Below are 15,433 nucleotides of genomic sequence, written 5' to 3' on the forward strand. Positions count from 1 at the left end.
TTGCATGTAGTTAGTTAGTATCTCAAGATACAAGGGATATATTCAAAAGGGACAAAAGCGTGTTTGGTTAGAGATAAAAATAAAGGTGTAAAACAAACTTATTTTTAGGACACTCTTGGAGTGAATCTCTCTTTTTTCAAAATAGAAAGTACACGAGGAATTATATGTTTTCTCTATCTCTATCTATTTTGTCAAGAGATAGTAAGAAAAAACTATCTTATATAGTGTTTAGTCCTCTTCAGACAAAATATACAGAAATAGTACGTATGATAGAGAGAACATTTCTTCATGTATTTTTGGATTTGAATAGTGATATTTTTTTAAAAAATTAGTTTAGTCTTCAAACTTTTTTTTTTTTGCACAAATGAGCTCTTTTGAGTTAAAATTAGCACCCAGTTGTAATAAGACTCAGATGTGCATATTGGGTTTGAAAAGCCACGTGTCTAGGTTGTTTTTTTTTTTAATATTCAGACCTATGCGAAGGGGTTCCTTTTGTTTGTTTGTTTTTTTTTCTATTTTCTATTTGGTTTAAAAAGAATTGATAAAAAAAATCATTGAATCCAATTAAGTCTATTAGCCGAGTCGCAGGTTTAACGATTTAATCCACAACATCCAGGCTATTATTCGTTTTTTTTTGTTCAATGCTTTTTTATCCCTCAATTTAAAAAAAATAAAAATTAAACTTCACTCTTTGTTATTGATGATCTATTTTTTTAATTCAAACCTAAAAAAAATTTGATTTTCATCATTTGTTGTCAATGATCTACCTTTGTTATCTCGTCCCCACATGCCTATCTTGGTTCTTTACTTTTAATAAATAGGTTTAATACAAAACATTTATCATGCGCTTTATTATCATCTAATTAAGATATGAAAAATATGTTTCACTAAATGAAAATAATATTCTAAGAAACATAGTTGTTAAACACAATTAAATATATAGTTTATGTTGTGAGATTAAATATCTTAATCTTAGTTATTTATTAATTAAATATTAATTAAATTAACTAGATACGTTTATAAACATTTTGATTTATGATTGATAAATTTTTTACATATCCAAGAATGTATAAAAGAGCATGCATATTTATTTTTTATTGAAAAAAATAACTGCTCGCAACGGAACACTGATACAAAACTAGTTATACTTATTCTTGATGCTAAAAACATTCAATTTTATATTCAAAATTTTTATTTTGAAAGCATAATGGAAAATCAACTGAAATACTATGGATCAGTTAAATTTACCATTCAAGTGATGGACTAATTTCGAAAATTAATTGGAATTTGATTAGAAAGAAGGGATTTTCAAGAAGTAATAAAATTCGTATTAACTTGAGATTATAGCACCGTCCTTCGATGAAATGGACATGGTTGATAGAAAAGGAAGCCCATAAAATTTGAAAAGTTTAAGCCCAGACAGCCTTTCACAGCCCGGACCATATATTTAATATCCATAGCCCAATTAAAACCAAAAAAAATATCTAACGGGGTGGGAGCAGCACACAGAAAAAACAGAAATTTCACTTCGAATGAACTCACCGCAGCGTCCATCAGCGCGTACGCGCAGGCCGCACTTACCGGAGTGTGAAAAGCCACCGCAATCGAACCCAACCGGCAACGACCTAGAGTCATCTCTCCTCCAAATCTTCACCGATCACCACCACACCTCCCTTCGTCTCCGGGAAACCACGGGTGAGTTGCAATTTTTCTCCCTCTCTGAATTTGGATTTCAGAGTTTTAAAATTTTAGGGTTTTAGTGATTGAGACAGAGAAAGCGAAGAAAGAAGCGGCGAGAGTGGCGGATTTGTTGGTGGATAAAGTGAATGGAGGAGTGCAAGAATCGTTTGTTAATGAGAAGAGAATTGAGATGGAGATTAGAAGTTTAGCAGCAAGTATTGTAAGGTTTATGAAGCAGAGTGATCAGTGGCTTACTGCTACCCATTCCATTAATACTGCTATTAAGGTCTGTCTTTCTCTTTATTATCCTTTTTTTTTTAATTATTGGGATTTTAAATTTATGATTGAATTGTGGATTAAAGAATTCAAGTATGATTTTGCAATCAAGGAAGGGGAAGAACCATGTCCATGCTAAGTGTTTAGTTGCAAATGTGCTCATCTGGGGCTGTGTGTGGTCTCCATGCGCAGTGAACCTCGCAGATACATGTGGGTTCGCTTACTTCTTGGATGATTGCAGTCGCGACTGCATTTAGCATTGCTCATTTGGGAAAAAAAAAGGGGGTTATTATGGATTGATTTTGACAGTCGCCCCACATGCGGGTTAGGAATCCTGCTTGTGGGCCTCACCTTGATGCTTAGACGGGTCAATTTTGTGTGTTCATGGACAACTATATGTACTAAGTAAGAAGGAATGATTTGGTTAAGGAATATTGATGGAGTGAGTAGTACTAATCCTTTTGTTGCTGTTTTAAGTTTCAACTCAAAGTGTTGTACTTTTTTCTTTTTCATGCTGTGCTATAGGAGATTGGGGACTTTGAGAACTGGATGAAGACAATGGAGTATGACTGTAAAAGCATAACCACTGCGATACACAACATTCACAAAGAATGAACTTATAGTTGAAAAGTATGTTTTTTACTATATTTCACTGAATGGAGAAATTTCTGCCTCAGACAGATCAGTTACCACAAGTTTGTGTTTACTGTAAACTTCATCATGTTTGCTTTAATAGTTCTTTATTGTATTCATGTACTATTGTCGTTTTTTTAAATAAAACAATTCTTTGCAATTCTACGTGCCCAATTGATGTGTAGATTTTCTGCTTATGTGTGTGCATGTGTTTGTCATTAGCTGGAGTGCAAAGTCAGATCCCTTGAATCCAAATTAATGGAGAACTCCTCAGAATGCTTTCTATAACGATGCCAATGTCCTATGGAAATCTTAAGCTATGTTTCTCATCTGCCATCCAATCAATGTGCCACTGTTTTTACCATTTCTTTTTATCATTTTTTCTTCCAGGTTGTTTTTATAAATTCATTACAGAAATGACTTGTGGAGGAACACAGAAGCAAGACAAATGAAGAACAGCTCATTTGCAAATACTGAAAGGTGGAGTCTTTCGCAATGGCTGAACCATGGATCATTTATGAAGTGTGAAGTGAATGATTCATTATTTACAAGTGAATGGCGGATTGTTTGCAAGTTTGAATGATAGGTCTTTTGTGAATGGGGTGCCATGGCCCCCATCATTGCAAACAAGTAGTTTACAAGTAAACAATCTATGGTTCATCTACGTAAAGTTTGATTTATGAGTCATCAATGCAGCAATCCAGGATATTCACCAGAATGATTCTATATATTAATAATTCTTCACAATAATTTGTATGCACTATTTAATATGTTCTTTGTTAACCTGGATTCAGTTTCATATCATACTGAAATTCAACATATTGATACCTTGAGGAAGCTTTTAATCTGTTTCTCATCCACCATGCACACATTGTGGGAACTGGTTTCTAGCCCAAACCCTTAGCTGAGAAGAAGGCTTGTCTAGTTTGAAGCAGCTGGTTAAGTTAATTCAAAATGTTTTATCACACCATCTATTGCCTTCATATATAATATAACCAAACAAGAAAAGATCTTTTTAATAATCATACAATTCCCTAATGGAGGGATTCTTTTTGTTATACAGAAGAGGTTTCGATCTTGAGATCTCTTAGAAGAGAAGAGATCAGATCTCTTAGAAGAGAAGGGATACTAGAGCCAGCTGAGCAACAGTTCATCATCGGCTCTCTCATGATAATTTGGTAGAAGAACTAGGCATGTTGCAGCCCTCAATTATACAAAGAAACTCACACCTACCATGCAATAGATTTATCGTCCTTGGTGGTAGACTATGAATGTAAGAGGCACGTTATATATTAAAAAACCAAATCAAATCTGGCAACGTGCGGGACACTTACTTTGTAAATGCAATAAACCTGAAATGCTAATATGTGGTCAAACATTCCCGTTGGAAGAAGGAAGCTCCAGAGTGTCAGCTTCTTATTTGATAGAGTGGAACATCTGGTAATCTCTGGGCCATGAAAGCGTACAATTGATAAATGTAAATGCACCAGTTGCTACTAACTAAAATATTATAATATACAGAAAGAACAAACAGAAGTGATATTGTCATCGTTTCTGCCTATAAATAGACATGCTTCTTCGTTCTAGTACTTGCACTGCAATTTTACGTAAACTTTCTGAGCTTAATAACTATGGCTGCTCTACAATCTTTCTTGTATTTTGCAACATTAGTGGCTATTTTGATCCCTGTAAGTGCACAGTTGACACCTGACTTCTACGACAAAGTATGCCCTCAAGCCCTGCCAATCATTAGAAAAATTACTAAGCAGGCAATCCGGCGTGAGCCACGTATGGGAGCTTCGCTGCTTCGAATGCATTTTCATGACTGCTTTGTCAATGTAAGTTTACTTCAAGCTTAAACTTCTACACTTTTCTATTGCTCAATATAGCAGACGTAGATGTTTAATGTTGCTTTGGCTTCAGGGTTGTGATGGATCAGTGCTTCTAGATGACACAGCCAACTTCACTGGAGAGAAGACAGCCCTTCCCAATTTGAATTCACTCAGGGGCTTTGAAGTGGTTGACCAAATTAAATCAGCTATTAACCAAGCTTGCTCTGCCAATGTGGTGTCATGTGCTGACATTTTAGCTGTCGCAGCTCGCGACTCTGTGAACCTTGTAAGCAGGCATTGATATTCTTATAGGATAAATCCAACTGTTTTTTATTTATTTTCCTCTTCTAAGAAGTTTCCTTTCATTATGATCTTTATTTGTGTGCAAGAATCATATCATTAATGAATCAAGCTTGTTTTTGTGTTGCAGCTGGGAGGTCCTGCGTACAAGGTGTTACTAGGCAGAAGAGATTCAAGAACTGCAAGCCAAAACGATGCAAACACCAATCTTCCTCCCCCATTTTTTAACTTCTCACAACTTCTCTCTAACTTCCAATCTCATGGGCTAAACCTGAAGGACCTAGTTGTCCTCTCAGCAGGCCACACCATTGGACGTGCTCGGTGCACCACTTTCCGCGACAGGATTTATAACGACACCAATATAAACTACAAATTTGCTGCTTCCTTGAAATATAGCTGCCCAAGAACTGGAGGGGACAATAACACGAACCCTTTTGATTCAACCACAGCAAGATTTGATGCACAATATTTCAGGGATTTGCTTGCCAAAAAAGGTCTCCTACATTCTGACCAAGAGCTGTTTAAGGGTGATGGTAGTGGTAGCGATCCGCTAGTGAAGTATTATGGTTACATTAATCCAGACAGATTTCTGACAGACTTCTCTGCTTCCATGGTCAAGATGGGAAATATGAAGCCCCTCACTGGAACTAATGGAGAGATCAGAATGAATTGCAGAAAAGTTAATAACTAGCTTGATATCGAATGTGCGTTGCCTTGTTTCATTGAATGGGCAAGTTGAAATTGTCTGTCATTGTGTTAATTTCAATCTTTTCGTTCGTTTGTTTGCTTACATAATGCCATTTCATATGTAAAATTGTTTCCGGATTCAAGAAATATTTTTCAAAATTAAAGAGCTTTATACCTTCGTCTTCATTAACGCAGAAGACAATTGAACACATTATAAAATATGACTAGTAGCTTAATTTATGAGAAAAGCCAAAAATGAAATAATTGTAATTATGTTCGAACAACTCATAAAGGTGCAGGCAAATGAGGCCCCATTGGAGCTGTGTAGGAGGCTTTGATGTGGGGGATAGGGCCCTCTAGCTCATTGGCAGGATATTTGACAAATATTTGAAAGAGCTTGGAATGAAACCACTCCCTGTTGAATTCGGTATTTCACAGCTTGAAAGGTAATTTGCCAAGTTAAGTCCTTTGAGAGATTTCTTGAGGAATGCACTCAGAGAATTTGGTATCTATCCCGAAGATAGATTTCTCAAGTTTCCAATTCTACAAGTTTCGAGGAATGTAACCGAGAGTTGAGAAAGAGAGTAATATTTTAATCTTCCAAAAAAAAAAGAATTTTCAATATAAACTCCTATATTTTTCAATTTTGATTTTTGATGTTTATAGACTGACATCCAGTCACACCATCTACTGCCAAACCTCATGTGTCATACAATGTTGTTGTGAATTTGCATGAAAAGAAACATTCCTCAGCCTCTCCTATAATTAGTCAAGAGCATTCTCCAAGCCGGCAACCCCTGGACAGATGATAAATGGGACTTCAGTTATGTCCCATGTTAAAGCACCCAATTTACTGACAGCAATCGAGACAGCATGGTTTTTCCTATGGCAATTTCCTCCACAGAGAAAACAATGGAATTCTTTAGCTCTTCACTTCATAAAAAAATGCTAAATTTCCTACGGAAAATTATGGGGCCACAGTTGGCATAAGTGCTGGAAACATCCAATGTGAAGGCAAACACAAACACACACACACACACACACACACACACACGAGTGAGGAGAGAGGGAGGAAATGGAGTTCATTTCAATCAATCCAGGAAATGGTTCAAGAGTAATATGACTGTCCACACAGTATCAAATGAAATGAGATACAAAGAATCAGACAACAACAGCATAATATCCCATCATATCTTGACATCCAACAGGAATGAACTTACATTCCATTAAGTTATATATCACCACAAAATCCCATGTTAAACAAAGGACCCTTACAAATTGCATCAAAACCAGGGTGCTTCCCTTTCTGGAGAACCCTATGAATAAATAATTAGGAATTGACCCCACAGCATGAATGGAATGAATAATGAAATCAAAATAGTAACCTTCTCTAAGTGACTGGATGTCATTCTATAAACAATCTACCACACAGGCACACCATGGACAAGTCAGCTAGTCAGCAGCCAGTTTGCATCAAAATGTGGTGCTACTTTCACTTGCAGAAAGCGAGGGACCTTCTGACTTTACAATTTGTGATCCTTTGTTACTGATATCAAGCCCCTGCAACTGTCCGATAGGGTCATTCTGCATATAGTCTGAGAGACTCTGAGAATCAACCCGATGCATATGGCAGGTGGACATGCTGGATGGAGAATGAGTAAATGAAGGTAATTGCATGTTTGGGTGACCAGCAGGTCCTGGTTGTGAAGGAAGTGGGAAAAAGTTGGACGGGGTGAAGGGCATTTGGTGCCTTCCCAAGTTGTATGAATCGGAAGGGCTTAACATTTCCCCAGTGGCAATCTTGAGCCTCTCTACTTCCTTCTTCAGTGCTTCATTCAGAGCTACAGAATAATAAAAAACAAAATAAGATCTACCATAATTTCAACCAAATATGATGTCCTAGCATTAAATAACAAATTGAAAAGAAGAAATGACCAAAGAAAAGAAAAGAGTACGTATCAGGTAGCACACGTGATCTAAGCAGAAAGCAGGCATCCCACTTACCATCACGCAATTGGGCCTGTTGCTCCATAGCTTGTAACCGAAGCTTAAGCTCTGTGTTTTCTGTGCTTAGACCAGTAGTGTCCCTCTATATGAGAAAGAAGAGAAACAGGATCATCATCCTGACCAAAATCCAAAAGTAGCAGAGCACTAAAATTGGACAAAGCACTGTGGCAGACAATGAAGTGACGTGATAAGATGAAACTGATAGAAAAAAGAAATGGTGTTCTTAATTAGAAGTACTGAAAATTCAATGATAATGCAATAGATGTGGACAAAGTAAATCTTTACTTGCAATCTTTTTGCATCTTCAAGCTTGCCTTGTGAAAGAGCTTTCTTGGAGAGGAAGGTTTTGTGATCCGATTATTAGCTAAACAAAGTTTCACGAGAATCACCATCCAATAACAAAATCATTTACTATATCATAAACAAAATATTTTTGTTTGTCTAGGCATTAACATGATCATCCATCCAACAAACATGGATCAGATTAACGAGAGCCATCCTTGCAGTAGAAAGATGAGGTATAGATAGGTTATACAAATATAACCAAGGTAGAAAAAATCCATGCTGAAATTTCAACTTACAAGCACAAACCTGAAATAGAGATAGTTGTGCAGAAAGAGTGGTTGCTTCTGTTTGGAGGGTTTGAACTTTGCGCTCAAGTTCTAATATGTATCGGGCCTTCCTCTCTTTAGAGCGAGCAGCAGACTGCCTATTTGCAAGTATCCTGTGAACCAACGACTATGATGTCAGCATAAGCAAAAGAGCTGCCAAATTTTTTGAAGAAAAAAAAAATCCAGAGACGAGCATGCATGTCTTTGCTTGTCTTCGTTTATATATTCAAAATCATCATTAAAAGAAAACTATGAAAAGTATGTTTGAGGTGGCTATACTTTAAAACATTTAAATGCCCTTTAAAATTCCCAATGTTAAATGGTAGATCCAATCACCTAAAACAGAACACTCACTAACATTTCTTACATCCCACTGTATTCCAACATAACTTAAATCCCAGGTATGATAAAGTGGTTGGTGAATGGCAAGTCAGTATAAGATGAAGAAAACTACAAAGCTCACAAGCCAATCAAAATCTATATCAGACGGTAACCTGGTTTCTTAAATTCTTCGTAGGGTTCAATTATATACTAGAGTATCCATTTGCCACCAATACTATACAATTCATCACTATTCAATATCAGACAGTAGCAAAAAAACTCTTAAATCCCACGATCCAACAATTCAACAGGCAGGTCAAAACATTGACAATTTAACAGTAATGTGACAGATTGTAACAAAGTTTGACAAATCAAAACCAAGATTCTAAACCCAAAAACAAAATTTTTAAATCCAGCAAGCATCACACTTTCCCCATTTTCCACACCCAAAATCAACAACAATTAAACCATAAAACCAAAAACATTACACTATCTCAAATGGAAAACAAACGCACACCCTTTTCCCACAAAAACCTATAAAAGTCAAAACGTGAAGAAAAACCCATAATCAGAAAACAAAAAAGTTCGCACCTTTTAGCTCTTTTAGGATCAATAGACCAAAGCTCGGCTAACTTATTAGGCGGCATTGCTTTCTTAGCCTCCATCACCTCTCCCCCACCAAAGACACTCCCATCCACCGAATAACTATGCCTATGCTTAGGCCTAGAAGTACCTGAACCGGGACCCGAATCCGAAACCCCACCTTTCTCTCCATTTATGGTATTATCATTGTCATTCTGATTTCCCACTCCAGTTCCATTCCCATTATTGCCTCCAGTTAGCTTATCAACATCGATGTAGGTAGAGAGCAAATCATCCTCTGATCCGATCTCTTCTAAGCTTCCTGTTGAAGACCCACCATTACCATTACCATTACCATTACCATTACCACTACCAATACCATTACCACTACCACTACCAATACCAATACCATTACCGCCATTGATTTGATCTGAGGGATGGAGATCCATCATCATCATTGTCATGTCTTCTGGTAATCTAAAACTCATCTCTGAATGTGCCCTCCGATGGTGGGCTCCACCTCGAATGTTGTTGAACATTGAAGAAGAAGAAGAAGACGAAGAAGAAGGTGATACAGTGGGGTTAGGGTTGGGGTTGTTGGGTTTTGGTGGATCTGAATTTTGTGGTGGTTTAGATAGTGGATCTCGAGTTTCCATTGAAGAAGAAATGGTAGAGAAGCGAAAAAGGAGAAAAAGAAAGAAAAAGGCAAGGTTTTGAATTTTGATTTTTCTTTGGTGGTGGTGTGTAATAATTAATTAGTAGTGTGAAGTGTAGTGTTGTGTCGCCTGTCGAATGTAGTGTTGTACTGCTGTTTAAAAATGATTTTTAAAACTTTTATTTTATTTATTTTAAATTAATATATTTTTCATGTTTTAAAATTATTTTGATATATTGATGTGAAAAATAATTTTAAAAAAATAAAAAATTTATTTTAATGAATTTTAAAATAAAAAATACTTTGAAAAGTAATAACTATCATATTTTCAAACACTATTAAAATCTTTTTATGTTATAAAATTTTAATGATTTTCAAACATTATTAAAATCTTTTTGTGTTATAAAATTTTAATGATTTTGATGTTATTAACTTTAAAAAAACAGAGTAAATAAGATTTCACGGTAAAAAATATTTTTTAAAATGTTTTTTTAATATATTAAAAGAATATTTTTATGTTTTTAAAATTTAATTTTTATATTAATATATTAAAATAATTTTAAAATATATAAAAAAAATTTACTTAAAAAAAAGAAGACTAAAACAAACAATTATTTAGTATTAAATATTGTTTGTCATTATACAATGGTTTTCAAAAAACACTTTTTTCAGTGAAAAATATAATGAAATGTCCTTTTCTTAAGACATATTTTTATATTAGTATATTAAAAAGATTTTAAAAACTTAATTTAATATATTTTTTTAAAAATAGTTTGAAAATCAACTCCAGCTATAAAGACCAACAGTCTATATCCAACTAAACTACACGGTAAAGCCATATGATATTATGATTAATTAGTTACTTATTTTTGGACACGTATAAAATTTATATGAAATTATTTAAGATATGTACAAACTGATTTGAATATTATATTAATAAATATAATTAACTTAATACTCGATAATTTAGTCTTTTCTAGGTTAACTTTTGAATAGGATCTACCAATGATTGCATGTTGTATTGTAAATTTTATAATAAATTAACATATTAATTATCAACTATCATGTCAATAATTTGTTTTGATTAATCTAGGAGTTTTTCTATAAAGAAATCCAAATGTTTTTAATCAAGATACTCACTTGTTAATAAAGCATGAGGAAGTAACATATATATATATATATATTTCTCATGATTTCTTCCTTTCATTTTTTGTATTGTTATGATGCCTTTAATTTGGGAACATAAAATCAGTAAAATATGAAAGAGAAATAATAATAAAACTTATGAAAAACACAAGCATGGAAAGAGAAGGAAGAAGAAAGGCCAAGGATAAAATTTTATGTTGGGCACCTAGGACAAGACCTAAAAAATTTTAACAACCTAAAAGAATGATTATATTTGTATCCTTCTAGAGATTCCAGTGGAAAAACTATGGCTTACATCTAAAACTATAATGTTTTTTTTTTTAAAAAAAAAACATCAAATTTATGTTAGTTTTTGTAAAAAGAAAAAACACTTTCATTTTAAAAACTAGATTTTAAAAAATAAGTTATTTCATTAAAACTATTGTAAGATAGATTTTTATATGCAAAATAAATAAAAAAACATATCTTTATAAATAAAAAAAAAATCATTTTAGCTTTTATAAAATCAAGATTTAAAACGTAATTATACATTAGATTTAACACAAAAAAATAAAAAATTATTTAGCTAACTAAATATTTATTATTGTTCAAAAACAAAACCTGCCACCCTACCGAACAACCTCTTATCTATATCAAAATCCAATTGATTAGCTAAAAGAAAGGTTGAATGCAGTTAGTCCCTCATCAAAAACCAGATTGATTTTGAAAGGATACGAAGCTAGCAGAGCAGATTTGACAAGGGCCAAAAATCAATCTTCAAGATAGGGAATAATATTCAACATCGTGGAACCACAGTACTGTGTTCCTTTATTTAGCTTAAAGCATGCACAACCACACACTCGACTCAAAAAAAATATCTCTAGCATGTCTTCTTCTGTTTCTCTCTTTGGAATATCTCTTCACATGTAATTCAATGACCACTAATTAGGTAAGACAAACTCTATATTCCTCTGCTATCTTTCTTCTCGCAAAGTATTTGAATGTGGCTAGAGAGGACCATTTCTGATCAATTTGGTGTATTATAGCTTTCTATTGTCCTGGTTTAGGATAATTATAATTCCAAACACTCTTGTATACAACCCCTTTCCCTATCTTTCTGACCAAGTATATGCTTTTCTTGAGGCCGCCGCGACCGATCAAATTAAGTAGGCAAGCTAGCCATGGAGATTTCAGTGGTATACCATACACACCGCCTATTCCTGGATACGGATTCAGGAATGCCACCTTCTAACCAAGGAGACAGGAATTCTAGCGATTACATCCTCGGAACTGGTACAAATTTTGATGACAAAGTGGTGATTGTTTTGGTAGCTTTGCTATTTGCATTAGTATGTGCGTTTGGGATAAACTCCATAGCACGTTGTGCCACAAGAAATGGGTATAGAATTGGCTTTGAGACTCCACAACAGGCTGCTTCACGCCTAGCTGCAGCCACTAATACAGAACTGAAGAAGAGTGCGTTGGGGCAGATTCCGGTGGTGCCATATAAATCAGGACTACATATTCAGGTCAGTACTGATTGTCCGATTTGTCTTGGAGAATTTTCGGAAGGCGAAAAGGTAAGAGTTCTACCACAATGTAGCCATGGTTTCCATGTTAAGTGTATAGACAAATGGTTATTGTTGCACTCATCATGCCCCTTATGCCGACAAGCATTAGTACTGCCGTAGAAGAGGCGAATAAGAGAGTCCGGGCGCCAGAAAATGGGCCTGTGGATAACTTAGGGCTGTAAAGAGACGATCAAACTCAACAATGGACCTGTGAGCTGGTTGTTGGCACCAAAGTTTTATGGGGAGGTCAAGTCTTGGTTCTATGGAACTTTGTATCATTATAGCAGGATGTAGGACAAACATTGATATATATATTTAGGATATGTAAGGGTCAGCTTTTGTTACAACTGTTACTATACTTGTAAAAAAAGTTTGGTAACATATATGTTAAAAAAGTGTTTTTATATTTCAACATGTTCAAAAGTTTTCCAGTTTTCGGAATGTTTCATATACTTTTTTTTTTTCTTTTTTTTATTTATCGTAAAAGCTTTCTGATTTGTTTGCCAAAATTCTGAACTCTAAATAGATCAAGCCATCAAGGTATAGGTAAGACTCATGGTTAGAGCGGGGGCTGTGCACATTTTTTGCTCTTGACAACAATATGATAATTCATGCAGGTTCTGCAATGATTTGATGAGCCTAAACTGTTTGATCAAATGATCAAACAAATTAAATCTGAACTAACCAGTTTTTTTTTCATTACCAAGTTCTTTTCTGGCCATGTATCCTTTACTGTGGCCTTAAACTTTGTTGGGAAAACTAGGGACAACTAATCGGATTAATTCAGTGGAATACAATTCACAAGTCCCAATCCTTTTTCCCTCTTTATGCGGTAAAAAACAGAATCAAACAATGAACAAATATAATGCAACAATCACACAAATCAACACCAAGTTTTTACATGGAAAACCCGATGCGGGAAAAACCACGGGACCGTAGTCCACCTAAAAACTTCCACTATCACAAATAATGGGTTCACAACTGTTCTTCCTCAGATTCAACTAAGGGCTACAACATATATATCATCAAGAACAACTTATTCTCGGATTATAACAAGATTAAAGAGAGTAATGTTAGAGAAAAGCTCACAACACTAACAGCCCCGTTTTCTATCAAAACGACCAGCTTCCACACCACCAATCTTCAATCCAACCGTTCAGAATGAAGAGGAACGTGTCTAAAAGCTGCTGTCAAAATCTCAGCCCGATCCAACGGTGAACGAACTGGAAATCGAAGAAAGAAGACAGACTGCTCTGCTGCCTCCTCTTCTTTCTTTCTCACGTTTTTCTCCTCTGTTTTTGCTCTCTTTTAATTCTGTTCTCTCTATTGTCTACAGTAGCCGACCATTTGATTTTAATTCCAAGAGACAGCAGCTGTCTCTTGACAATTAATGTGGTGGTCCCACCATCACATGGTGCGGGACCACACAACAAATCTCCCCCTCACGCACCATGTGAGGAATTCGCCATACTGGCGATCAATATGTAAACTTCAATTTAGGAGGCTCTGACAAACCTGCCTCCCTTCTGCAAAACTCAAACTTCTCTCTCGGTAGAGGTTTGGTCATCATGTCTGACACGTTGTCATCGGTATGGATCTTCTCGACAACAAATGACTTCATCTCCATAGCATCTCGAATCCATTGATATCTAACCTCAATGTGCTTTGACCGAGAGTGAAAAGTAGAATGCTTACTAAGATGGATTGCACTTTGACTATCACAATGCAACACAAAGTTCTCTTGAACTAAGCCAAGTTCGTGTAAGAACTTCTTCATCCATAACAACTATTTGCCCCCTTCAGTAAGAGCAATATATTCAGCCTCTGTAGTGGATAATGCCACACATTTTTGCAACCTTGATTGCCATGAGATTGCTCCCCCTGCAAACTTCATCAAGTATCCTGATGTGGACTTTCTAGAATCAACATCACCAGTCATATCTGCATCTGTGTATCCATCCAACATAGTTTTATCATTACCAAAACATAAGATGAAACTAGAAGTACCTTTGAGATACATGAGTATCCATTTCACTGCTGACCAGTGTTCTTTACCAGGATTGGAGAGGAACCGACTAACCACACCAACTGCATGAGCTATATCCGGCCTTGTGCAAACCATGGCATACATCAAGCTACCAACTGCGGATGCATAAGGAACCTTTTTCATCTCATCTCTTTCTTCATCACTTGAAGGACACTGCTTAGAACTTAGTTTAAAGTGGCTTGCAAGTGGAGAACAAACCGGTTTGGAGTTGCTCATGTTGAATCTCTCAAGTACCTTTTGGACATATCTCTCCTGAGATAGCCAAAGTTTCTCCTTCTTCCTGTCACGTGTGATCTTCATGCCAAGAATCTGTTTTGTCGGTCCTAAGTCTTTCATCGCAAAAGACTTGCTTAACTCTTCCTTCAAAATCTGAATCTTCTTAGCATCATGGTCAACAATCAACATATCATCCACATACAATAGGAGAATAATAAAGTTTCCATCTGGAAACCTTTTCATAAATACACAATGATCATAAGTGGTCCTGTCATAACCATGATCTACCATGAAAGAATCAAACTTTTTGTACCATTGTCTTGGAGCTTGCTTTAACCTATATAAGCTCTTTTTTAACTTGCAAACTAGCTGCTCTTTACCTTTTGCTTCAAACCCTTCAGGTTGTTCCATGTAGATCTCCTCATCTAAATCACCATGGAGAAAGATAGTTTTCACATCAAGTTGCTCAACTTCAAGGTTCAAACTAGCAGCTAAGCCAAGCACAACTCGGATTGAAGACATCTTGACCACTGGTGAAAAGATTTCTTCAAAATCAATACCCTTCTTCTGACCGAAACCTTTCACAACCAATCTTGCCTTGTACCTTGGCTGTGAGCAATGTTCATCAATTTTCAACCTGAACACCCATTTGTTCTTGAGTGCTCTCTTACCTTTAGGAAGCTTCACTAACTCAAAGGTATGGTTTTCATGCAAGGATTTCATCTCTTCTTGCATTGCTTTCAACCACTCACTTTTCTTCTCATGTGACATGTTGCTACCCAATTTTTGACCCATGTTTTAATAATTTTTAAAAAATAAAAAAATAAGGGTTTACATGTGGCGACAACATAGAGCATCAGGGCTAATATTAAAGAAGCAATATGTCAAGG

The 15,433-nt window shown here is 35.5% G+C and overlaps 4 protein-coding genes across 5 annotated transcripts; 3 read left to right on the forward strand and 1 right to left on the reverse strand.

Moving 5' to 3' along the window:
- The first annotated feature begins 1,490 nt into the window (after positions 1–1,490).
- Positions 1,491–2,763, forward strand: LOC133669128 (biogenesis of lysosome-related organelles complex 1 subunit 1). The gene is made up of 3 exons (XM_062089155.1): positions 1,491–1,695; positions 1,761–1,966; positions 2,482–2,763. Exons 1-3 carry the CDS (start codon positions 1,533–1,535, stop codon positions 2,569–2,571), a joined length of 459 nt encoding a protein of 152 aa, XP_061945139.1. The 5' UTR covers positions 1,491–1,532; the 3' UTR covers positions 2,572–2,763.
- A 1,392-nt stretch (positions 2,764–4,155) lies between these two features.
- On the forward strand, positions 4,156–5,580 carry LOC133669127 (peroxidase RIP1-like). The gene is made up of 3 exons (XM_062089154.1): positions 4,156–4,427; positions 4,513–4,707; positions 4,852–5,580. The coding sequence occupies exons 1-3, from the start codon at positions 4,221–4,223 to the stop codon at positions 5,410–5,412; spliced, it is 963 nt and encodes a 320-aa protein (XP_061945138.1). The 5' UTR covers positions 4,156–4,220; the 3' UTR covers positions 5,413–5,580.
- A 913-nt stretch (positions 5,581–6,493) lies between these two features.
- Positions 6,494–9,703, reverse strand: LOC133670210 (transcription factor RF2b-like). Of its 2 annotated transcripts, XM_062090722.1 has the most exons (5): positions 9,345–9,703; positions 8,939–9,251; positions 8,007–8,139; positions 7,413–7,497; positions 6,494–7,249 (listed from the first exon to the last, which is right to left on the reverse strand). In XM_062090722.1, exons 1-5 carry the CDS (start codon positions 9,583–9,585, stop codon positions 6,882–6,884), a joined length of 1,140 nt encoding a protein of 379 aa, XP_061946706.1. In that variant the 5' UTR covers positions 9,586–9,703; the 3' UTR covers positions 6,494–6,881. The 2 variants fall into 2 exon arrangements, with proteins under 2 accessions (XP_061946706.1, XP_061946705.1); XM_062090721.1 differs by having other exon boundaries at positions 8,939–9,703.
- Positions 9,704–11,494: 1,791 nt separating this feature from the next.
- On the forward strand, positions 11,495–12,711 carry LOC133669509 (RING-H2 finger protein ATL74-like). Its single transcript, XM_062089679.1, has one exon. The coding sequence runs from the start codon at positions 11,891–11,893 to the stop codon at positions 12,398–12,400; it is 510 nt and encodes a 169-aa protein (XP_061945663.1). The 5' UTR covers positions 11,495–11,890; the 3' UTR covers positions 12,401–12,711.
- Positions 12,712–15,433: the final 2,722 nt, after the last annotated feature.

The sequence above is a fragment of the Populus nigra genome, chromosome 12 (genome assembly GCF_951802175.1).
Source record: "Populus nigra chromosome 12, ddPopNigr1.1, whole genome shotgun sequence".
NCBI classification, from domain to species: domain Eukaryota; kingdom Viridiplantae; phylum Streptophyta; class Magnoliopsida; order Malpighiales; family Salicaceae; genus Populus; species Populus nigra.

What these genes read in the sequence shown, in the direction of transcription:
- LOC133669128 (XM_062089155.1), top strand. Translation starts at nt 1,533, where the DNA reads ATGAACTCACCGCAGCGTCCATCAGCGCGTACGCGCAGGCCGCACTTA. An exon ending in TCGTCTCCGGGAAACCACGG is followed by an intron (nt 1,696 to 1,760) that starts GTGAGTTGCAAT and finishes TTAGGGTTTTAG; the next exon opens with TGATTGAGACAGAGAAAGCG. An exon ending in CCATTAATACTGCTATTAAG is followed by an intron (nt 1,967 to 2,481) that starts GTCTGTCTTTCT and finishes GCTGTGCTATAG; the next exon opens with GAGATTGGGGACTTTGAGAA.
- LOC133669127 (XM_062089154.1), top strand. Translation starts at nt 4,221, where the DNA reads ATGGCTGCTCTACAATCTTTCTTGTATTTTGCAACATTAGTGGCTATT. An exon ending in TTCATGACTGCTTTGTCAAT is followed by an intron (nt 4,428 to 4,512) that starts GTAAGTTTACTT and finishes CTTTGGCTTCAG; the next exon opens with GGTTGTGATGGATCAGTGCT. An exon ending in CTCGCGACTCTGTGAACCTT is followed by an intron (nt 4,708 to 4,851) that starts GTAAGCAGGCAT and finishes TTTGTGTTGCAG; the next exon opens with CTGGGAGGTCCTGCGTACAA.
- LOC133670210 (XM_062090721.1), bottom strand. Translation starts at nt 9,585, where the DNA reads ATGGAAACTCGAGATCCACTATCTAAACCACCACAAAATTCAGATCCA. An exon ending in GATCCTAAAAGAGCTAAAAG is followed by an intron (nt 8,140 to 8,938) that starts GTGCGAACTTTT and finishes GTTGGTTCACAG; the next exon opens with GATACTTGCAAATAGGCAGT. An exon ending in ACAGGCCCAATTGCGTGATG is followed by an intron (nt 7,250 to 7,412) that starts GTAAGTGGGATG and finishes ATTATTCTGTAG; the next exon opens with CTCTGAATGAAGCACTGAAG.
- LOC133669509 (XM_062089679.1), top strand. Translation starts at nt 11,891, where the DNA reads ATGGAGATTTCAGTGGTATACCATACACACCGCCTATTCCTGGATACG.